The sequence below is a fragment of the Phyllostomus hastatus genome, unplaced genomic scaffold (genome assembly GCF_019186645.2).
Source record: "Phyllostomus hastatus isolate PE091 unplaced genomic scaffold, TTU_PhHast_1.1 phas_scaffold_78, whole genome shotgun sequence".
Lineage (NCBI taxonomy): Eukaryota > Metazoa > Chordata > Mammalia > Chiroptera > Phyllostomidae > Phyllostomus > Phyllostomus hastatus.
In genome coordinates this window covers 44,815,917-44,840,551 of record NW_025334041.1, presented here as the reverse complement: position 1 = coordinate 44,840,551, position 24,635 = coordinate 44,815,917, and the positions used below count along the sequence as shown (strand labels likewise).

Here is a 24,635-nt window from a genome sequence, read left to right as displayed (position 1 = left end):
AGAGAATCCTAAAGAATCTAAACAAAACAAAATAAAACAAACTCCTGTTAAAACTAATTAATACAGCCCTAGCTTGTGTGACTCAGTGGACTGAGTACCAGACTGCGAAGCAAAGGGTCACTGGTTCGATTCCTAGTCAGGGCACATGCCTGGGTTGTAGGCCAGGTCCCCAGTAAAAGGTGTGTGTGGGGCAACCACACATTGATGTTTCTCTCCCTGTCTTTCTCCCTCCCTTCCCCTCTTCGTAAAAATAAATACATAAAATCTTTTTAAAAAACTAATTAATATACTCAGCAAAGTAGAGGGATACAAAATTAATATTCAGAAATCAGTTGCATTTTATATACCAATAATAATGATCAAAAAGAGAAATAAAGAAAACCATTTCATTTATAATTGCATAAAAGTGAAACACCTAGCAATAAATCTCTAAACAAGGAGGTAAAAGTCTGTGCTTGGAAAACTATAAGACATGGAAGAAGATACAGATAAATGGAATTATTTATTGTGCTCATAGATAGAAATAATTAACATTGTTAAAGTTTTCATCTACCCAAATCAGTCTACATATTCATTACAATCCCTGCCAAACTACCAATGGCAATTTTCATAGAACTATAACAAGTAATCCTAAAATTTATATGAATCCACAAAAGAGCCCAAATAGCCAAAGCAATCATGAGAAAGAAGAACAGATTGGAGGTGTTATGCTACCTGCTATCAAACTGCACTACAAGCAGCACAGTACTGGCGTAAAAGCAGACACGAAGATTCATTCATAGTACAAAATGGAGCCCAGAAATAAATCCATTAGCCTATAACAAATGAAGCAAGTATACACAATGAAGCAAAGACAGTTTCATCAATTAATGGTGCTGGGAAAACTGAACAGATACATGTACACACACACACAAAATAGAAACTAGGCCATTTTTGTAAACCATATAAAAATAAACTCAAAATGGATTAAAAACTTAAATATAAAACTCAATACCATAACACTCCTAGAAGAAAGCATAGGAATTAAACTCTTTGACATCACTTTTACCAGTATTTTTTTGGATATGTCTCCTTGTGCATGGGAAAGAAAGGAAAAAATAAACAAATGAGACTACATCAAACTAAAAAGTTTTTCACAGTGAAGAAAATCAACAAAATTAAAATACAACCTACTGAATGGGGGAAGATGTTTGCCAGTGGTACATCTGATAAGGGTTTAATACACAAAACACGAAAGGAGCTTGTACAACATAACACACATTCACAAAACCAAACAAGCTGACTTAAAAATTGGGCAGAGAACCTGAATAGACGTTTCTCCAAAGAGGATATACAGATGGCCAATAGGCATATGAAAAGATGCTCAACCTTACTAATCATCAAATAAATATAAGTTAAAACTGCAATGAGATATTACCTTTCACCTGTCAGAATGACTAATAAAAATAAACCAACAAACAATTGTTGTGAAAATGTAGAGAAAACCAGAACACTTGTATAGTGTTGGCAGGACTGTAAACTGGTGCAGCCACTATGGAAAACAGTATGGAGAATCATCAAAAAATTAAAAATAGAATTACCATATGATCCAAAAGTTTCACTTCTGGGTATTTACCTGAAGAAATCCAGAACACTAATTTGAAAAGTTAGATGCATCCCTGTGCTCATTGCAGTGTTATTTACAATAGCCAAGATATGGAAGTGACCTAAGCATCCATTAATAGATGAATGGACAAAAAAGTGGTACACATATAGAATATTATGCAGCCATAAAAAATAATGAAGCATTGTCATTTATGACAACATGGATTAACCTAGTGGGTATTATGCTAAGTGAGGTCAGACAGAGAAAGACAAATACCATATGATTCTACCTATATGTGAATTCTAAAAACCAAAATAAGCCAACAAACCAAACAAAAAATCTCATAGGTACAGAGAACAAATTGCTTGTCATAGGATGGGTGGGGTTTGGGAGGATAGATGAAAAAGGTAAAAGGGATTAAGATGCACAAATTGTCAGTTATAAAAATTGGTCACAAGGATGTAATGCACAGCATAGAGAATACAACCAATAATGTTATAATTAGTATGCATGGTGTTAGGTGGGACTAGACTTATCAGGGTGATCACTTCTTAAGGTAAAGGTAAATAAATGTCTAATCTCTATGTTGTACACCTGAAACTAATGTAATATAATATGTCAATTCTAATTGAAAATTAAATGAATTTTTTAAAATGAAGATTTTTCTTATGCTAAAAAAGAGCAAATTAGCAAAGAGTAAAAAAATATTTATTTTTTTCTGTCTTATTAAGAGTGAATAGTACTCTACTGGATTTACCACAGTTTATCTACTCATCCATACATGGCCACTTAGATGTTTCCAGTTTTTGACTGTTGTGAATAATTGCTGCTATGAACATACATGTTTAAACAACTTTTATTTCATTGATTCTATTGTTTTTCTATTTTCTAGTTAAGCTTCACTCTAATCATTATTACCTGCTTGCTTTGGGGTTTGCTTTCTCTTCTTTTTTTAGTTCCTTAAGGTATGGAAGATTAAGTTATTGGTTTGCATATAGGCATTCACAGCTATAAAGTTCCCTAGATTTTTTTTTTACCTGCTTCCACATAAAGACTTTTCCTAATGCCTAAGCACAAAGTTCACTGGGAAGTTTGGGATGGAGAGGAAATGGGCAACATGAAGCTGCAGTTTCTGTAGAGAATACATAGATGGTCAAAAAATGAAAATGCCTAAGTCAAATTGTGTAATATATAAAAGGCATGTTGCCTATTTGTTCCTTGTATTAGATAATGATATATTTTAACTATATCATATATTTGTATTTGTATCTGAGATGCAAGATTGCCTAAAATATTGTTTTACTTTAATTTTTTTGATAATGTATTATCCTTTTAAAATATTTTATTTAGATTTATCTAGAAGTTTACTTCTTAGTATAAATGTCTTTATCATAGAAACAATTAAGCAGGCAAGCCTGAGTAGATCTTGATTTATCAAGTAAATCTAATAACTATCTCATCTTTGTAATACTTTTTATTTGTCAGGTTGTTTAATAAAATCAGTTTTAATTCTAGCAGCTTTGAGTTTATCAAAGATAAAAAGTCAATCTCAGAATTGTTTCAACTTTTTAATATCCTCAGCCTCCAGCTAAGTTCAGATTGTCTATTGGTGTGTCTTCTGGTAAAAAGTTTGACACTCTGATTGTTAGGCTGAAGACAAATATTGGCTGATATTTTGGGCTGTTTGGCTGAATGGCCACAAGAATTGTAATTTTTATTTTTACCAAAATATAGAAGAAAAATAATTTTATATTATTTATTGTATTTTTTATTTTAAAAATTTTTTTATTTTTCAGTGACACACAATATTAATTTCAAGTGTACAACCCAATGATGAGACATTTATATAACATACAAAGTGATCACCCTGATAAACCTAGTATATACCTGAGACCATACATAGTTATTATAAAATTATTAACTATATTCCCTATGATGTACTTTACATGCCCATGATTATTTGGTAACTACTAATTTATTCTCCTCAATCCCTTCATCTTATTTATCCAGTCCCTCAATCCCCACCTCCTCTCTGGCAACCACCAGTCTGTTCTCTGTATTTATGAGTCTGTTTCTGTTCTTCTTTGTTTATTTTGTTTTTAGGCCCCACATATAAATGAAATCATATGGCTTTTGTCTTTCTCCTTCTGATTTATTTCACCCAGCATAATAACCTCTAGGCCCATTCATGTTGTCACAAATGCCAAGATTTCATTTTTTTTAAGGTTGAGTCATATCCAGTGGTCTGTGTGTCAGTTTTTCTGCCAATACTGTGCTGTTTTGATTATTCTTGCTCTATAGTATAATTTGAAGTCAGGTAGAGTGATATCACTAACTTCATTCTTTTTTTTAGGATTGTTTTGGCTATTTGGGGTCCCTTATGGTTCCATAAAAACCTGATGTTTTTTTGTTCTATTTATTTCAAAATTACATTAGCATTTTCATAAGGATTGCATTAAATTTGTGTATTGCTTTGAATAATGTGGCCATTTTAACTATGTTGATTCTTCTAATCCATGAACATGGAATATTTTTCTAAATGTCTTTTTCAATCTCTGTCAATAATGCTTTGTAGTTTTCAGCATAGAGGTCCTTCACATCCTTTGTTAAGTTTATTACTAGGTATTTTATTCTTTTTTTTGTAATTGCAAAAAGAATTGTTATTTTCTTTTTCATTTCTTTTTCTGAAATTCCATTGTTAGTATATAGGAATGCAGTGAATTTTAGTACATTGATTTTGTGTCCTGCAGCTTTACTGTATTTGTTTATTGTTTCTAATAGCTTTTTTGGTGACGACTTTAGGGTTTTCTATGTACAGAATTGTGTCATTTGCAAAAGTGACACTTTTACTTCCTCCTTTCAAATTTGGATGCCTTTTATTTCTTTCCCTTGCCTGATTGCTCTGGGTGGGACTTCCAGAACTATGTTGAATAAGAGTGGTGAGATTGGGCATCTTTATCTTGTTCCTGATTTTAGAGAAAAAGCTCTCAGTTTTTCACCATTGAGTGTGATATTAGCTGAGAGTTTGTCATGTATGGGCTTAATTAGTTTGAGGTACTTTACTTCTGTACCCAATTTATTAGATATTTTAATCATAAACAGATGTATGTTATCAAATGCTTTTTCTGCATGTGTTGATAAGACTATGATTTTTTAAAAAGATTTTATTTATTTTTAGAGAGGAAAGGGAGGGAGAAAGAGAGAGAAACATCAATGTGCGGTTTCTGGGGGCTGTGGCCTGCAACCCAGGCATGTGCCCTGACTGGGAATTGAACCTGTGACACTTTGGTTCGCAGCCTGCACTCAGTCCACTGAGTTACACCAGACAGGGCTTAGACTATGATTTTTTATTCTTTGTTTTGTTAATATGGTGTGTTACATAGATGGAATTGTGTTTGCCGAACCATCCTTGTGCTCCTGGAGTGAATCTTTATTTTTCTTTTATATCTAAAGGATAACTTCACTGGATAAATTATTCTTGGCTAGTAATTTCCCTCAATAGTTTGGATATTTGGTTCCACTCTCTTCTAGCATGTAGAGTTTCTGCTGAGAAGTCTGATGATAACCTGATTGTCTTTCCTTTATAAGCTATGTTTTTTTTCTTACTTCCTTGAAAGTTCTCTTTGTTGTTAATATTTGATAGTTTTAATACAATGTGCATTGGAGAAGGCCTTTTTGAATTGAGGTAATTAGGTGTTTTGTTTGCTTCTTGGATTCGAGGATCTAGCTCTTTCCATAGGTTTGGGAGTTCTTGTCAACTATTTGAATAGACTCTGTTCCCTTCTTTCTCTCTTCTTCTTTTGGTATGCCTATTATTCTTATATTGCTGTTTATGATGGAGTCAGACAGTTCTTGTAGATTCCTTTTATTTTATTTTATTTTTTTATTTTTATTTTTTTAAATATTTTATTTATTTATTTTTAGAGAGGGAAGGGAGGGAGATAGAGAGAGAGAGAGAAACATCAATGTGTGGTTGCTGGGGGTTATGGCCTGCAACCCAGGAATGTACCCTGGCTGGGAATCGAACCTGGGACACTTTGGTTCCCAGCCCGCGCTCAATCCACTGAGCTATGCCAGCCAGGGCTGATTCCTTTTATTTTTTAAAAAGAGTTTATTTATTTTCAGAGAGAGGTGAAGGGAGGGAGAAAGAGAGGGACAGAGTCATTTATTTTTTAATGCTCAAGTCTCTCCCTTATTTTCTCTGCATCATTCCTAGATTTCTATCTTTGATATCACTAATCCTTTCCTCCATCTGGTCCACTCTCTTCCCTGTGCTCACTAGTTCATTCTTGATCTTTTACTGAGTTCTTCATTTCCAGAATTTGTTTGGTTCTTTTTTAAAGTTTCAATTTATTTGGTAAAGTACTTGTGATTTATATTATGCAAGGGTCAGAGAATTCAAGATTGCAGTTCTGAAAAAAAAAACCAGTGAAATACAAGAAAATACAGATAGGCTGTTTAATGAGCTAAGAAAACAAATCAATAAACAAAACATGTACCTCCCCTTTTTAAAAGCAAGAGATGAAACTTCTATGTAAATAATACCTTCCCTTGTCAAAATAATTCTTATCTTCCTCCTTCCTCTTGATTATCTAGGCTGCAGCAAGTGGTATGTGTGTGAGAGTGTCCCCTTTAGGGCTTTTTGACTCCACTTTAAGTGAAGTTTCCTTTGTTCATTTTCACAAGTATATGCTAAAACACTAGCAAATATTTGGCAAGGATACAAAGAGTGATTTTTAAGTTCAGCAGTTTTGTTTTGGGGCCTGAGTAAACAGATGTATTGGAGATATGAAACCCCACTTGACTTTTGTCAGTTTTTTCCCACCTACTTAAAAACTGGCTGGATGAGAACAGTTCCAAAGAAGCCTTGACTTGTGAATAACCCTGGGATTGCATGTTTGTGTTTCTATAATTCATAGGGTACAATACTGAAGTTTTTGAAATCAAATTTGTTAACTAATTTTCCAGTTTGCCCACCACTATGTGAATTATTACCAGCTTTTCTTTGATGGATCACCCTCCACTCATCAACATCTCACTTCTTGCAGAAAGGAGCCTCAGTGCCTTACAAAATTTAAGCAAGTAGAAACTCATCACTGAATTGCTTTTACTTGCCAGAGCAGGAGACTTTTTCAGATTTCTCAGAAGAGGCATTAATTGATCCAGTGCCTAAGCTCCAGAGGAGGTAATAGTAAATAAAAAAATCTGAACTGTTTAATGTTAATGTCTCTCCCAAATAGCCAGGCATTAGATCAGAATTGACTGAAGTTTAGGACTTAGGAAAACTCAGCTTGTAGTAAATTTTATTTACTTCAGAAAAATTGGAGAATCTTAGAACTAGCAGGAAAGTTAAATAAGAAACTTGAGTATTTATCCTAAAACATACCTGTTCAAGTATGAAGATCTCAGTATTATTATATTTTTTACTACTATAAAATAATGTATATATTAATCTCCTGAACGTCCTCTATTAAACATAAAGAAGGTCCCAAGGCAAGTTATTAAACTATCAAATAAGAAATTGTTAGAAAAGGAAGTACCTAATTGTTCATTCCATCATTGATCAACTATGCTTCCCTGAAAAAGTAAAAACTCTATACAAAGAGGGAGAAAATCTTAAGCTTTCAATAATGTACTGCAAGTTAATCCCTGGGAGATATGAGCAACTTCAATTGACTTGCTTTTGGATGGTCTGGGCAAATTTCTACTACTATGTGGTCTAGAGCTTTATTGTTAGTAGATCCCAAGGCATAATACTGAATATAAAAATCAAGCAATAAAATCCTCGACTAGCCTCTGATATTAAACTAGACAATAACTTAGGCCCTTTATCTGTCTCAGATTTAATCTCTTCATTTGTTTTAAGATTCCTCATGTTCCCACTGCATGCCTTCATTTCCTTCCGAAGTCTTCTCCAGGCTTTTTCCTCCCTCAAGTCTTGGCTTTTTTAGGTCTTGTATTCTTAATGTTCCACACTGAGCAATCATGAATGATAAGTGCATTTACTACATCACTCTGGTAACAGCACTTCAAATTTAAGAGCTGCCTTTAATACTTTGTAGTGAATAATGCATTTGCATTGAGAACCAGTATCTCTAAGTCTCTACCTCTGACCTGAACTAAAAAGGGCAGACTGGTCAGATCCTCATACCTAGAGTCATTTCCTGAGTCACCAACTCTGGCAATACTTCCAGCTTCCCATCCTCTTCATTTCTTATACATATTGATACAGATTTTTTTAGTTTTAAAATATTTAATGGCAATATAATTGACATATAAAATTATATTAGTTTTGATGTACAACATGATTCAAATTTGTATACATTGTGAAATGATCACAACAATAAGTCTAGTGAATGTCTGTCACTATGCATAGTGACAAAAAATTTTTCTCTTTTAGTGAGAACTTTTAATATCTACTGTCTTAATAACTTTCAAATAAGCAGTACAGTATTATCACCTATCATTACCATCCTCTACATAACATCCCCAGGACTTATTTATGTTATAATTGGAAGTTTGTGCATTTTGCCCACCTTCACCCGTTTTTCCTACCCTCCAGCTCTGGCCACCTCCAACCTGTCTTCTGTATTTATGAGCCTGGTTTTTGTGGTTAATTTTTTTTTAGATTCTACATAAAAATGAAATGTAGGGTTATTTGTTTTTCTCTGTCTGACTTATTGCACTTAGCATAATGCCCTCAAGGTCCATTGTAGTTGTTTCAAATGGCAAGATTTCCTTCTTTTTTATGGCTGAGGAATATTTCATTATGTGCATGTATACTTGTGTATATGTATCACATACTTTTTATCCATTCATCAGTTGATGGACACTTAAATTGTTTCCATATCATGCCTATTGTAAATAATGAGGCAATGAATATGGGGCTGCATATATCTTTTCAAGTTAGTGTTTTTGTTTCTTTGGATATATACCCAGAAATAGACTGCTGGACCATATGGTAGTTATATTTTTAATTTTTCAAGGAACTGTTTTCCATAGTGGATGTACCAATTTACATTCTCACCAACAGTGCACAAGTGTTCCCTTTTATTCATATCCTTAACAACACTTGCTATTTCTTTTTTAAAAAACTAATAACAAGTCTATCAGGTGTGAGGTTATACCTCATTTTGATTTGAATCTTCCTGATGATTAGTTATACTGAGCATCTCTTCATGTATATGTTGCCCATCTCTGTGTTTTCTTTGGAAAATCTATTCAGATCTTCTGCCCCCCTTTTAACTGTTTTGCTATTGAATTGTATGAGTTTTTTATATATTTTGTGTACTAGCCCCTTATCAGACACATGATTTGCAAAAGATTTTCTCCATTTAATAGGTTGCCTTATCATTTTGTTGATGGTTTCCTTTGCTGTGCAGAAATTTTATACGTTGATATGGTCCCACTTCTTTATTTTTGCTTTTGTTTCTTTTTACTTTTGGTGGCTGATTTAAAAAATGGTCATCAAGTCCTGTGTCAAGAAGCTTACTACCTATGTTTTCTTCTAATAGTTTTTTGGTTTCAGGTCTTGCATTCAAGTCTTTAATCCATTTCTGAAGTAATTATTGTGTACGATATAAGACAGTGATCCATTGTCATTCTTTAGCATGTGGCTGTCCAGGTTTCCCAACACCATTTATTGGAGAGACTCTCCTTTTCCCCATTGACTATTTTTGGCTCCTTTGTCATAAATTAATTGACCATATGTGCATGGTTATTTCTGGTCTCTTTATTATGTTTCATTAATCTGTGTGTTTGTTTTTATGCCAATACTATGTGGTTTTGATTACTATAGCTTTGTAATATATTTTTAACTAGGGAGCTTGATACCTCCAGCTTTGTTCTTCTTTCTCAAGATAGCTTTGGCTTTCAGCATCTCTTGTGGTTCCATACAAATTTCCATATTGTTTGTTCTACTTCTGTGAAAAATGCCATTAGAATTTAAACAAGGACTGCACTGAACCTGTATATTTCTTTGGGTAATATGGACATTTTAACAATATTGATTCTTACAATCCATGAGCATATAATATCTTTTCATTTATTTTTGTCTTCAATTTATGTCATCAAGGTCTGTTGTCTTTATGTACAGGTGTTCACCTTATTGGTCATATTTATTCCTAGATATTTTCATCTTTTTGATACAATTATAATTAACATTAGTTTCTTAACTTATTTTTTTGGTAGCTTGCTATTAGTGTATAGAAATGTGACAGATTTGTATTCTGCAACTTGACTGAATTCATTTATTAGTTCCAACAGTTTTCTGGTGGAATCTTTAGGGTTTTCTATATATAATATCTTCTCATCTACAAATAATAACAGTTTTACTATTTCTTTTCCAATTTGTATGCCTTTTATTTCTTCTCGTTGCCTAATTGCTCTGACTAGGACTTTCATTACTATGGTTGAATGAAGGGGTGAAAGTGGACATCTGTGTCACGATCTTGATCTTTGAGCAAAAGCTTTCAGTTTTTCAACATTGTGTATGAGGTTAGCTGTGGGTTTGTCATATATGGCCTTTATTATGTTGATATATGTTCCCTCTATACCCACTTTGTTGAGAGTGGTGAAAGAGAAATATATGATGTCAGCTATAAGTGGAACCTAATCACCAAAACAAACAAGCAAGCAAAATACAACCAGAGACAACTGTGAAAATGGAGACAACTGTACTTGAACAACAATAAAAAATATTAAAACCATTATAAAATCATAACTCAATGTTGGATTTTGTCAAATGCTTTTTTCCTGCATCTGTTGAATTTGATCATGTAATTTTTTACCCTTTATTTTACTAATGTGTCATTTCTTATTGACTGATTTGTGGATGTTGAACTATCTTTGCATCCCAGGAATAGGTCTTATTTATCATGGTGTACGGTCCTTTTAATGTATAGTTGAATTCTGTTTGCTAATATTTTGTTGAGGATCTTTGCCTTTACATTCATCAGAGGTATTAGTCAATAATTTTTTTCTCTTGTGGCATCCTTGTCTGGCTTTGGTATCAGTGTAATTCTGGCCTTGTAAAATGAGTTTAGAACTTTTCCCTCCTCTTCAATTGTTTTGGAACAGTTTGAGGAGAGGTACTAAATCTTTGAATGTTTGTTAGCATACACCAGTGAAGCTGTCTGGTCTTGGACTTTGTTTATGAGTATATTTTGATTACTCATTCAGTTTTGTTCTATTAATAGGTCTGTTCATATTTTTCTGTCTCTTCCTGATTCAGTCTTGAAAGATCATAATCTTTCTAAAGATCTAGAAAGATCTAATCTTTCTAGAAATTTATCCATTTCTTCTAGGTTGTCCAATTTGTTGGTGTATAATTGTTGAAACTATTCTCTTACAATCATTTATAATTTTGTGGTGTTTGTTGTCACCTTCTCTCTTTCAGTTCCAATTTTATTTATTTGTGCCCTCTTTTTTATTCTTGATGAGTCTGGCTAACTGTTTATGTATTTCATTTATCTTTTCAAAGAACCAGCTCTTGGTTTCATTGATTTATTGTTTTTCAGCCCCTGATTCATTTATTTCCATTCTGATCTTTATTATTTTCTTCCCTTTCCTCACTTTGGGCTTTATTGTCCTTTTTATAGTTCTTTTAGTTATATAAGTTTATATTGATTGAGATTTTTCTTGTTTCTGGAGATAAGCCTATAATACTGTGATTCCCTGTTTCTGCTGTACCCCAAAGATTTTGCATCATTGTGTTTTCATTTTCATTTGTCTCACGATATTTTTTATTTCTTCCTTGATTTCTTTGTTAACTCCTTCTGTTAAGTGGCATGCTATTTAGTCTCCACGTGTTTATGTTTCTCCACTTCTGTTCTGGAATTTATTTCTAGTTTCATAACATTGTGATCAGAGAAGGTGCCTGACAAAATTTAAATCTTCTTTAATTTACTGAGACTTGTTTTGTGGCCTAACATGGTCTATCCCAGAAAATATTTTATGTGCACTGGAAAAGAATGTGTATTCTGCTGTTTGGGGAGTAATGTTCTGTGAATACCTATTAAGTCTACTTGATATAATGTGTTATTTAACACCACTGTTTCCTTGTTCATTTTTTTTCTGGATAATCTATCCATTTATGTAAATGTGGTTTTAAAGTTCCCTCATATTATTATAATATTGATCCCTCCCTTTATGTATGTTAATGTTTGTTTTATGTATTTAGGTACTCCTACAATGGGTGAGTAAATGTTTACAAGTATATCCTCTTATTGGATTTATTCTTTTATCATTATAAATTGCCCTCTTTTATCTTTTGTTAAAGCCTTTGCTTTAGTCTATTTTGTCCCATATAAGTAGTGCTACCCTAGCCTTCTTTTAATTTCCATTTCATGAAATAATATTTTTCCAACTCTTTGCTTTCACTCTGTGCATGTCTTTCAATCTGCAGTCAGTCTCTTGTAGGCAGCATATGCCTGTGCCTTGCATTTTTTTTATCCATTCACCCATCCTGTGTCTTTTTTTATTGTATTCTTCCCATTACCATTTATTCCCCTTAAATCCCTTCCTTATCCTGTGTCTTTTGATTGGAGCATTTAAAGTTATAATGAATAAGTATGTTGTTGTCATTTTATTCATTACTTTCTGCTTATTTTTGTAGTTCTCTGTTCCTTTCTTCTTCTCTTGCTCTCTAATCTTTTACATTTATGACTTTTAAGCAATTTGTTTGGGTTCTTTTTTTATTTTTTATGTATCTATTATAGGTTTTTGCTTTGTGGTTACCATGAGATTTATACAGAGTCCAGCAGAAGTAATGCCTGCTTGAGTGTGTTGGTAGGGCAATAATATGGGTATAATAATTTATAGTCTTAATTTGAACATTTCACCTAAAATGTTATATGGTGTGCTTGAGTGTGATATTGGTTTACAGAATTGCATGCTTATGATTTTGTAATAAAAGTTGTTGTAATAAAAAAGGGATATTATTTGTACCAGATCCTGTATAAGAAGTTATCTTTATTGCAGTTTTTTAATTTACAGTCATTTATGTTTGGAGACATTCTTCAACACTGCACTTCTTAATCACAAGCCTATGTTTATGTTTATACATTTTACATGTTGTGCCATATAAGTGTAACCCTTAATTTATTACCATAGTTACACATGCTCTCACTACATTTTTTTGATCTTCATAACAGCTTTATCATGGTTTGATCTACTATTTCTACTGTTTGCTTTTATCAGTGCCACTTTTTTCTTTCCTACATATTTTTTCCTATATTTCCTATATTTTTAGTTTTTATCTTTTCTGCTTACAGAAGCCTTGATTGTGATTGTGGGTTTTCACTCTTTCATTACTATGAAGATACCATGCCACTCCTTTCTGTTCTACAAAGTTTCTGCTGAAAAAGCAGCAGATAGGTTTTATGGAGGATCTCTTGTGTGTGATTAGCTGCTCTTCTCCTGCTGTTTTTAACTTTCTCTCTTTGTCTTTAAACTTTGGCATTTTAATTCAGGTGTATCTTGGTGTGGACCTCTTTGGATTTTTCTTGTTTGGGTCTCTCTGTGCTTCCTGGACTTGTGTGTCTATTTTCTTACCAAGTTAGGGAAGTTTTCAGCCATTATTTTTTCAGATAGGTTTTCTTTCTCTTTCTTTCCTCTCTGTGAATGTTGGTATGCTTGATGTTATCCCAGAAGTCCCTTAATCTAACCTCATTATTAATTTTCTTTGCTGTTCCAATTGGATGAATTCCACTACCTTGTCTTCCAACTCACTGACTCATTCTTCTTCATCAGTTGTTGATTCCCTCTACTGTATTATTTTCATTTTAGTTATGGATTTTTTAATATTTTCTATCTTTTTGTTGAAGTTCTCACTAAATTCATCTATTTTCCCCATATTCCTTGAGTATCTTTATAATCATTGTTTGAACTCTTTGTTATGTAATTACTTACCTCCATTTCATTTCATTCTTGTCTGGGGTTCTGTTCTGTTCTTTAATTTGGAACTTATTCTTTCTTTTGAAACATGTTTCTCTATCTCCTTATTTTGGCTGTTTTTCTTTCTATGAATTTGGCAAAACAGCAACCATTCCCAGTCTTGAAGGAGTGGCCTTGTGTATGAGCTTCTTCTTTATAGGATCCATGTGCCAGGGGTCTTTTGCAGGCCACCTGGAGCTGGAGGCTGCCAGAGGAGCCAGGGGAAAGCTGAACTGGATCCATCTTGGCAGGTTGGTTGGAGCTGGAGCAGGAGTGTGTGCAGGCCATGGAGAGTCCTAGGAGCAAACTTCTCTGGAGCCACCTTGCCAGGCCATCTGGAGCTGTAGATGGAGCATACTTGGGCCATGAGAAGTCCTGGAAGCAAGCTTCACTGGGGTGTAGAGCTTTGGCTGTAATGGGTGTGAACCAGAGGGAGACCTGGAGGCAAGCCACAGTAAGGCTCAGAGTTATAGTTGAAGGGGGCATGGTCTATGGTAGGGGTGTCAAACTCATTTTCACCAGGGGCCACATCAGCCTCGTGGTTGCCTTCAAAGGGCCGAATGTAATTGTAGGATTGTATAAATGTAACTACTCCTTAACTAGGGACAAGGAGCTCAGCACTGCTGCCAGGTAGAAACAAGGTGCCAGGCCAGATAAAACAAGGGGGAGGGCCGGATTTGGCCACAGGCCTTGTGTTTGCCACCTGTGGTTTATGGGAAGGCCTGGGGACAAGCTGGGTTGTGGTGAGAACTGTAGCTAGAACAGGTGCAAGCCAAGGGGAGTCCTGGAGACAAACCATGGAGCCGGTGTGGGCTTGGGTCTTAGAGTGCACTGGGGCAGCCTTGGCTTGCTGGCTAGAGTGCCTGGATTGTGCTCCTGCTTGATTGATCAAGATGTGGGGATGTATAACAAATGGCAACACTGGAGAGAGTTCCTGCAGTGCCTCTACCATTTAGCAGGTGTTCTAGGGTTAGTAAATGGATTTCCTTCCCATACCTTCTAGTTGCCTTTAAGCCACTGTTTTTTCTCTATGCCCCAGGATGAGAAAGTTGTCACAGGCCCCTCAGTGATTCCTCCTTACTATATATAGGTCTGTGTGTTGGGGGTGGGATTCCCACATTACTGTGTCTCCAACTCCATCTCTCCTACCTGTTTCTATGTGGTCTCTCTCTTATTTTGTGTGTGGTATGCACAGAAGTCTTCAGTCAGTTCTCAGTAATTCTTCGTGGGGAATCACTCTATCTGTAGGTATAGATTTGATGTGTTTATGGGAGAAGGTGTGTTCAAAGCCTTCCTATGCCACCATCTTGAAACCCTCCCCTTGTTACTATTTAGTGCCTTTTTTTTTTTTCCAAAAAGAGCAGTCCCTTTAACATTTTGGGTAAGACTGGTTTTGTGATGATAAACTCCTTTAACTTTTACTTGTCTGGCAAACTATCTCATCTTCAATTTTGAATAATAACTTGGCTGGGTAGCATATTCTTGGTTGGAAGTTGTTTCTTTCAGCATTTTGAATATACTGTGTTACTGCCTGTGGCCTGCAAGGTTTCTACTTCAATATCTATCTTATGGGAGTTCCCTTATACTTAACAAATTGTTTTTCTCTTGTTCCTTTTAAGATTCTCTCCTAGTCTTTAACATTTGACATTTTAATCATAATGTATCTTGGGGTGAATCTCTTTGCTTTCATTTTCTTTGGAACTCTCTGAGCTTCCTGGATCTGGATGTCTATTTCCTTTTCTAGGTTGGGGAATTTTTCAGTCATTATTTCTTCAAATAGATTTTCTTGCCCCTTTCTCCCTCCCCTCTTTCTGGAAATCTTATAATGTGAATTATCAGTGTGTTTGGTACTGTCCCATAAGTCACTTAGCTGTCTTTACTTATTTCCATTCTTTTTTATTGTTGCTGTGCTTATTGGGTGAGCACCACTGTCTCGCCTTAAGAGTTCACTCATGCTTTCTTTTGTTGTATCTAGTCTTCTTTGAAACTCTGCAGTGTACTTTTCTGCTCAGCTTGGTATTCTTCAGCTGTGTGACTTACTTTGGTAATGTCTTATACTCTGTCTCTTTGTTGAAGTTTGCAGTGTGTTCATCACTTTTCTCCTGAGTTCAGTGAGCATGTTTATGACTAGTACTTTGAACTCTTTTTGAGGTAAATTACTTATCTCCATCTCATTGAGGTTTTACCCCTGAGATTTTATCTTGCCCCCCCCCCTGCAATTTGGAACATATTTCTTTGTTCTTTAGTTTGTTTGACTCTTTCCGTCTCTATGCATTAAATGCAACAACCATCTCTCCCAGTTTTGAAGGGGTGGCTTTGTGTAGGAAATGAATCTTGTTGTTTAACCCTTTCTTATCTCTTTGTTGTCTTTCAAACCTTTGTGATTGTCCAAGCAGCCTATTATATTTTTAATACCTCCCAGTAGTTGAGGGTGTGCCAGGACTTGTCAGTGTCCCAAAGTAAGGATCTCAGTCAGAACCTAGATTCAGGCTGATTGGAAGTTAGACACTCAGGCTGCATCTTTTCAAGTATTCAAATATATACAGTAGTGGGACCAGAACTGTAAGCCCCACTGGCCACCAGAGTCAGGCAATATGGAGGTGTCCACTGGAGCTGTTGCAAAAATAGGGCTTCAAAGAAGTGTAGGAGCTCTTTTCTGAGAGATACAGTAAGTTGTAGCAAGGCCAAGGGGAAGTGCAAAGATGGCATGTACCAAGCTACATTCCCTGAGAGCAGCTTTGTAGGCCCTAGGTGTGTACCAAACCTGAACTCTGCCTCTCAGGCCAAGCTCTAAAATAAGCAAATGGGCCTCTTAATACAGAATGAAATTATTTGGACCAAAAACTCTCTCTTGCCAAGTGACTTCATTGGTGTTTTTAGATACCTATTCCTCTCTTGGGATCTGGTTCTCAAAATTTGATGCAAGGCAGCATAGTCAAGAGTGCTCTGCACAATATATTTTCTTGATATACCTCCTCAGACAAGAGAAACAAAAAAATAAATAAAAGGGACTACATCAAACTAAAAATTTTTTATACAAAACAAAAAGGCAACCTACCAAATGAAGATATTCACCAATGATACACCTGATAAGTGGCTAATATCAACTATTTATAAGGAACTCATACAACTCAACACCAAAAATATCAAACAGCCTTATTTAAAAATGGGCACAGGACCTGAATAGACACTTCTCCAAAGAGGACATACAGATGGCCCATAGGCATATGAAAAGATGCTGAACTGTCCCAACCATTAGGGAAATGCAAATTAAAACCACAGTGAGATATCACCACATACCTGTCAGAATGGCCATCATAAACAAATCAACAAACAACAAGTGCTGGCGAGGATGTGGAGGAAAGGGAAACCTTATGCACTGTTGAAAGATTATAGACTGGTGCAACCACTATAGGAAATAGTATGGAGGGGACTCAAAATACTAAATATGGAACTGCCCTATGACCCAGTGATTCCACTTCTGGGTATGTATCTGAAGAAACCCAAAACACTAATTTGAAAAGATATGTGCACCCCTATGTTAACTGCAGAATTATTTACAATTGCCAAGATATGGAAGCAACCCCAGTATCCATCAATAGACAAGTAGATTAAAAATACATAGTGGTGTCCTGGCTGGTGTGGCTCAGTGGATTGAGCACTGGCCTGCGAACCAAAGGGTCGCTCATTCAATTCCCAGTCAGGACACATGCCTGGGTTGCAGGCCAGGTCCCCAGTGGGGAGCCCACAAGAGGCAACCACACACTGATATTCCTCTCCCTTTCTCCCTCCCTTCCTCTTTCTAAAATTAAATAAATAAAATCTTTTTTAAAAAATACATAGTGGTACATATATACAATGGAGAATTACTTGGCCACAACGTAGAATGAAATCTTGCCATTTGTGACAGCATGGATGGACATAACCTACAGGGTATTATGCTAAGTGAAATAAATTAGAGAAAGACAACTACCACATGATTTTACTTACATGTGGAACCTAAAGAACAATATAAATGAACAAACAGAACAGAAACAGACTCATAGGTACAGAGAACAGACTGATGGTTGCCAGAGGGGAGGGAGGTTGAGGAACTCATTGCCAAAGTTGATGGGACTAAGAAGTACAAATTGGTAGTTACAAAATAGTTACAGGGATGTGAAGTACAGCATAGGGAATACAGGATAATATTGTAATAACTATGCATGGTTCCAGGTGGGTGCTGAAAATATCAGGGGGAACACTTTGTGAAGTTTGAGTGTCTGACCACTGTACTGTATACCTGAAACAAACACAAAGTCACATTAAATGTAAACTATAATAAAAAATAATGAAGAGCACTCTGTAGCCCTGAACAGCAGAAAGGGCTTAACTGAATCTGAATCTATGCTCTGCCACCTGTCTGCACTGTGACTTTGCTCATGTCACTAAACTCTAAGCCTTGGGTTCTTCATTAGAAAAGGCAGATAGTACTACCTACTTCAAACAAATCTTTTATGAATTAGAATGTGTGAAGCTCTTAAGACAGTGTCTTGCATCTAGTAGGTGCTTAAGAAATGTTCATTACTATTTGTCCTATACCATTTTTTGTGCTTTGGGAATTCATGGAAGTATCAAAACCAGTTGATAAACTTTTTAGGAATACCTTGATATATGAAATAAAAATGTATTCAACTTTGTGGAAGAAATCTGTATAAAAAGAAAAAAGTGGGACTTTTAGGGATATGTACATACATCTTTCATTTTATTTTTCTTTCTAATCGTACATCTGACTATCAGAATTCAAACTGATGGGGTCAGTTTCCAGGTATTCTTTTCTTCTTGGTGATCTGTTTCTCTAGGTGAGGTAATTTTAACCTGCTAACCCAAAACAATGGGGTTTTTCTTAGGTACTGACCCCTCCCTCATTTCCTTTGACATGACCTCCTTTTTTTGTTTTAGCTTTATCCCAAATAATGTCCCTGAATCCTAATTTCATCCTCTGTTTTATGCTTTTTGAAATATTAGTTTAGCAGAAAGGGCTCAGGCCCTTTCCTCATAACTAATGGCTTCTTAGCCTGAATGCTGTTGAAAAACCAGTTCTGTTTTCATGTTCACTAGTACTTATACCTCTTCAGGGCTCATGATTCACACCATCACAACTCTTTCTCAAAGTCCCATTTTCTGACCAGACTCTAATATTCTCAGACTCTCTACTTATTGCTTGTGACAATTTTCCTTGAGGTCTAGCTTGACCATTTTGCAAGAATCAATCAAGAGCAGTTGAGAATTTGGGTTTACCATGACCACATTATGGAATACACAAGATTCAAAAATGGAAATTTATTCAATGCACAAGATGACTTGCTGACAAAAGTGGGGATAGGGACTGAGGGGAGAGAATGACATTTTATTATTACTAAACATTTGTATCTTCTTATTTTGATCATGTTTAGGTATATCCATGCAGCTATCAAAAGGCATATAAAAATGAACATTTTAAAAATAACTTTCAAAAGCAGTAAAAACAGTTATATAGGACATTATGAAATTTGAATGCCATCATTAGGACCCAACTTCTGTAGGTTACTACTATGGGTTCATCACCAAGGCTGTTCTGCAGATAGGCAAATAGGATGAGAGTATTCCCTTAATTACTATAATAATAAAAATAATTAAAGAAACCTTCATTTAGTTGGATAACCCTACATAAATAGGCAACACAGTAAATAAAAATGTAAACATACAGTTTTCTGACACCAGTGTAGCAAATATATAACGAGTTGCAACGATAAGAATTTCTAAATTATCCCACTATCCCACTAGAGTGATTCTTACACTTTGCTTCTTTGTTGTGTAATCCCTATGTATTTTTTCCCATTCATCATCTTCTGTATCCTGGTCAAATGTTTCGGGGTATGTTGGTAATTTATCTTTGGGGCATTCTTCATAGTAACTCCTAACATATTTTCCTACAGACCATCCTTTGTATTCTTCAGGTGTTTTGCATTCCAGGCCATTATAGTGGACATTGTAATGGTGCTTTAACCAGTAGTAGAGGTAGTGGATGTTGTAGTCACATCTCCAAGGGTTATCTCTGAGCCACAGGAGTTTCAAAAAATACAAGTCTTCAAATACTCCGTAGTCAAAATTTTGCAGACTGTTGTTTGATAAATCTAACTCTTCTAAATTTGTGAGTCCTAAAAAAGCAGCTAGAAACAGAAAATATTGAATAAAGCAAATGAGTAATTGGGTTAAATGCAACTCTATGGTGTTTATAAGGACAAATATGAATTAAAAATAAGAGATTTAATTCACTGTGTTGAAAAGATTTTTCCTCTCCTCCTTTTTCTCAGAGTACTTACTTTAGAAAACTTGTATGTACTTTGTCCTCTCTTTGAAATGTATACATATCCTTTAGAAGACTAAGGCCTTTTGTCAGCTTTATGAGGCAGAACTATCTTTCTCAAGGACCTGGGAGCCCTATCATTGAAATATAATCATCAAGACAGAGCACCCCTACCTCCCAGTTTTGGTAGGAGGGTAGGAACCTTGATCCAAGTTGCAAAACTACCTCTTGTCATAAAGATAAAAGTTTGTTTTCCTATTGACAAAGCCAGTTCACTAATACAGTTTGTTACCTCAATTACCAAGTAAAGTTAGGATGAACTGTGTGTGACAAATGGTGCTTTCAAATCCTCTTACTTAAGGGCTAGTTATCATTTATCCTAAAAACGTGTATGCATTGGATTGTGTCTGCCTGGCTACATAAATGTGAGATCTTTCTCTTAGCAGATTGCTTGTGCTGTGCATCACATTATGGTGTAATGCTTATCCAATAATAAATGTATTTCTTTCTCTATTATCCTTATGGAGAGGATTTCTGTGTTGGGAGAAGATTTTGGCTTTAATTATATTTCCCTAACAGTACATGCATCTAAATGAGAAGTTCTAGAATATGTTTTTACTCAAACAAAACTTTCCCCTTGATTATTAAATTGACTAGAACACAATATTTTATATGCAAAGTCAGCTTAAAGTTAGCTTTCTAAAACATGTATTTTGGGCTTCTGCATTCATTTATACTCACTGGAAAGATGCCACAAAAAAGGCATGAATTAGGAAAATATTTCAAATATAAGTGCATAATAATGAAAATGTGTCTGGTGATGGTTTGACAGATCCCTGGGATATTAGTATACTCTGAACATACATAGAAAATAGCCTTTTCCAGAGGGAATTATATTCCTGTGCAGTCCAAAGCCAAAACAATGTTATCAACATTTTGAAAACATCTGGTTGTGTTTGGCAAACTATGGTAGCTATCAGCTTTGAAACCATTTGTGTTTAATTCTACTAGGGTAGACAATTAAAACAAATATCAAACACATGACACAAAATAAGACAACAAAAGCTTTTTTAAAGAGTAAAGAAATCTAAACCTGGATTATCCCTATTTTAGTTGACGTGGATTGTCTAGATACTCTAGAATTTATAGGTCAATCCTAATCTCAAATATTTTGTTTCTATTTCAAATATTTTCTCATTGCTGTTTTAAAATACTGTTGTTGGAGCATAAAGTGTCCTTATTTTGAATTTGGAAAACATGTTCTCATATCAATACCATCAAGCATTTTTATATCATTTGTTCTCAGACAAAACCCATAATTCCCCATAAAAAATTCTGTTTTGGTGCAAAGCAAATACTTGGGGATGTGGGGTGGGGGAAGGCAGGCTGTGGAGAGGAGCAAAAAACCAGCTCTTATAAGATAGTTCTGAAGATACTACACCCTCCATTTGCTAACATTTGTAAGTCAGTGATCTCAACAATTTACTTTTCTTTAAACAAGTCAGCTTTTCAGATTGAAAGCATGTGTAAACATTGCTAGATTTTATTTTGAAAGCACTATATGTATCCAGGCACTTTGAAATCTAGCTTTCATGTTCTTAAAGGAAGTAAAATACCTAGTATGGTGTCATCTTTCCCTTTTTTTGCAATATTTGGAATTTTATGAGATTGTTATTAACACTTTTTAAAGAATGGCAGATCTCACTGCACTTGTGTATCTACCAGCATGAGTTGTAAGTAAGGCCACTTTGGCAGTGTTTCATCTCAAAGCTCCAAAATAAAAAAAGGTCTTTTATTTTAAAACTTCTTTGAAGGTGTCATTTTCACTAAAGTGCTAAGATACTTCTTTATTCCAGAAGATAAATCAAGAAAAGTGGTTGGCATTTGGAAGGCATTCAATATACATCTGTTAATGTAGAAAATATTTTCCTGGGACTGAACTGAACACAGGAGAAAAAGAATACTATTGCTATTAACAGTTTACATTGTGTGTCTGCAAGGAAAACACATTGGGTCAACATGAAAGGCCTTCAGGAGGTCCCAAGGATGGAAAAGGAGTCCTCACAACTACAGGAAGTTCATCACCAATGAGGGGAGAATATCAGTAGAAGTAAAACAAAACCATTTTGTACTATTATGTCTCTGCATTGTCTTCTCTTAGTTTTCTCTAGTTTTCTTTACATGATGTAGTTTTATTGTGATTAAACATTATTTTCACTATTATTCATTACTTTAATAAATTTAACTTAGGCCACTAACATATTATAGTCTCTTTTAGAGATACCTCTAAAGCTTATTTGCATGGACACTTTGGACGATTAGCTAAGGTTGAAGGAAATCAGACACTTGCTGAGGAGCCTGTGACCCAGCATGCTTGTCTTGAGAGTCTTTGGTTCTCATGGAGCAAAAAAGGGTCCCTACCTCCAGATTCTTCTCCCTGGGGCCTGGCTGACCTGCACTCCAGTGTGGTGACTGTTTTATGTGGGAGAAGAGTGTCTCTGTACTATTCTTATTTGCTGTGAAATGAAAATTGCTTCTGACTTCAAAATTTAAAGATACTGTCAAGTTTACACTATCTGTACAGACTAAGGTATAAGTGTAGCATATCGCTGGTCCTTTAGAACATTTTAGAAATTATGTTTTCTTAATATTTAAAAAAATGTTATTAATACTAAATATGCCTATGTAGCTCTAGAACATTTATTTTCAAATTTTACTTCTGCAATGTCAAAATCTTAATATTCTATTAATGATATAGTTACCATTAAGAAAAGCGGAAGAAACAATTGTACTCAAAATGCTTATGACATTAACATTGCATTATTAATAGTATTAATAGTGATTTTTATAGATAAGACTTTTCAAATTGAAGTAACACTGTGAAGGCACACATTATATATGTTATAAATCTGATTAATATTGAAGTAATTCTCAGTTTTTCTAAATCCTGTGTATAATTTACCACTCTTCTTTTTGCAAGAAACTTTGCTTAGAAAATGGAGAAGAGGTTTGAAGGATAGAAGAAGAACTGATTTTGATCTAGGATTAAATAAAATGTGATTGGCTCCGGTTTGAGCACATTTTATCTTAATTTATAAACTTGATGCTTAGCAGATTATTTCAAATTTAAGTAAGTTGTTGAAATCCTACTTTAAACAAGTTGGAACTTAATGAATAGCAAAGAAAATGCCAAATCTGAATTTTCCTTTAAAAATCACTACATGTTTAGAATTTTATTGACCACTAGCCATACATTCACATTTTTATATTGTATTCTATAAAATATTTTTACTAGGACCAATTAAAGAACTGTTACTTAGTAACATATAGTATTATATGCTTCATAAAACAACAACTTGGCAAATATTTTTGAGTGCTAAACAAGTTCTAATTTAATCTAAACAAGTACTAATTAACAAGATCTAATTCATAACATTTAATTTAAATTTAAACATTTTATTATTTAAGTTTTTTTACTTAATTGTATTTACTATAAATGTTGCCATAAGGGAAAAAGATAAAGAACATCTGTCACCAGTTTAAAGGGCTATTCTGTGGAACTTACCAGGATCGATGAATTCAATGCCATTGCTACTAAGGTTTAATTTCTTTAGCTTATGAACATCCTCAAACTCCTTGGGTCGAAGCTGGTTGATTTTATTGTATGACAAGTCAAGTTTAACAATATCTGGAGGGATGTTGTTAGGAACTTTCTTCAAATCTGGAAAAAATTAATCATATTCAGATTATCAACTTCTCTTGGCCTCTTTTGCTCTTATCACTCTTACTACACCTGTGTGATTGAAGCATTAGCTCTTAAAGGGGAAAAGGATATCGAAAGCCAAAGAACACTGGTATAAACAAGGCTTAGCATGTGCTAAATTCCACCAAAGCCTGGTGGCGCTTAGAGGAGCAACTCATTGCTGAGCTTCTCTGAGGCAGCTTTGAGGAATCAAGGAGAGCAGGAGGCAACACAGCTCAGTTGGCTCAGTCATCAGGTGAGGCGGTGGTCTCACTCCTGCCTGTCCATTAGAACCACCTAGGAGGCTTTAAAAAAAGAAAGCTGAAGTGAAATAAAACAAATCAAACCTTCTATTCGTGTCCCCTCCCATTCCTTTCACACTCCCCTGGAGTTTTCATTATTAATTTTTGCCTCTTTGATGCATCTTTCTTTTATCCCTCTCCTGAGGCCAGAAAATAAGCTCAGGTCTCTCCTCATAAAAAAGAAAGACAAACCAACCAAAAAAGCTCCTGACCTTGGTGACCCTCAAGCTGTTACCTTATTTCTCCTTTCCTTGGATGCTAAAATTCAATCAAGAGTCATCCCAATTTGTTGCCTCTGCTTCTCATCACACTTATTCCCTGAATCCGTGGTATTTAGTTCATATTCCATCACTCTTTGACTCTTCCCAGAGGACAACAATAACCTGACCCCTCAAAAACAACAATACAGGCCCTGGCTAGCGTAGCTCAGTGGATTGAGCGCGGGCTGCAAACCAAAGCGTCGCAGGTTTGATTCCCAGTCAGGGTACATGACTGGGTTGCAGGCCATGACCCCCAGCAACTGCACATTAATGTTTCTCTCTCTCTTTCTTCCTCCCTTCCCTCTTTAAAAATAAATAAATAAAATCTAAAAAAAAATAAAAAAGAATACACAATTTAAAAAAAAAACAACAATACAACAATAGCACCACCACCACCACTGCTGCTGCTGCTGCAGAAAACACCTCTGAACAGGAGTCCAGGGGACTTTCCACAATAGGAAATCAAGGCTCACCTCATTTATCT

The 24,635-nt window shown here is 35.0% G+C and overlaps 2 protein-coding genes across 2 annotated transcripts in view; one reads left to right on the top strand and one right to left on the bottom strand.

Moving 5' to 3' along the window:
• FBXL13 (F-box and leucine rich repeat protein 13) overlaps window positions 1–24,635 on the top strand; it is a 275,894-nt gene that overhangs the window by 95,766 nt on the left and 155,493 nt on the right. The window lies entirely within an intron of this gene.
• The window catches only part of LRRC17 (leucine rich repeat containing 17), a 39,040-nt gene continuing 33,272 nt past the window's right edge, over window positions 18,868–24,635 (bottom strand). Inside the window, exons 3-4 of the mRNA XM_045828410.1 lie at window positions 23,413–23,568; window positions 18,868–19,710 (exon numbers count right to left, since the gene is read on the bottom strand). Coding sequence (XP_045684366.1) covers window positions 19,313–19,710; window positions 23,413–23,568 — 554 coding nt within the window. The 3' untranslated portion in view covers window positions 18,868–19,312. The remainder of the gene's footprint in view (window positions 19,711–23,412; window positions 23,569–24,635) is intronic.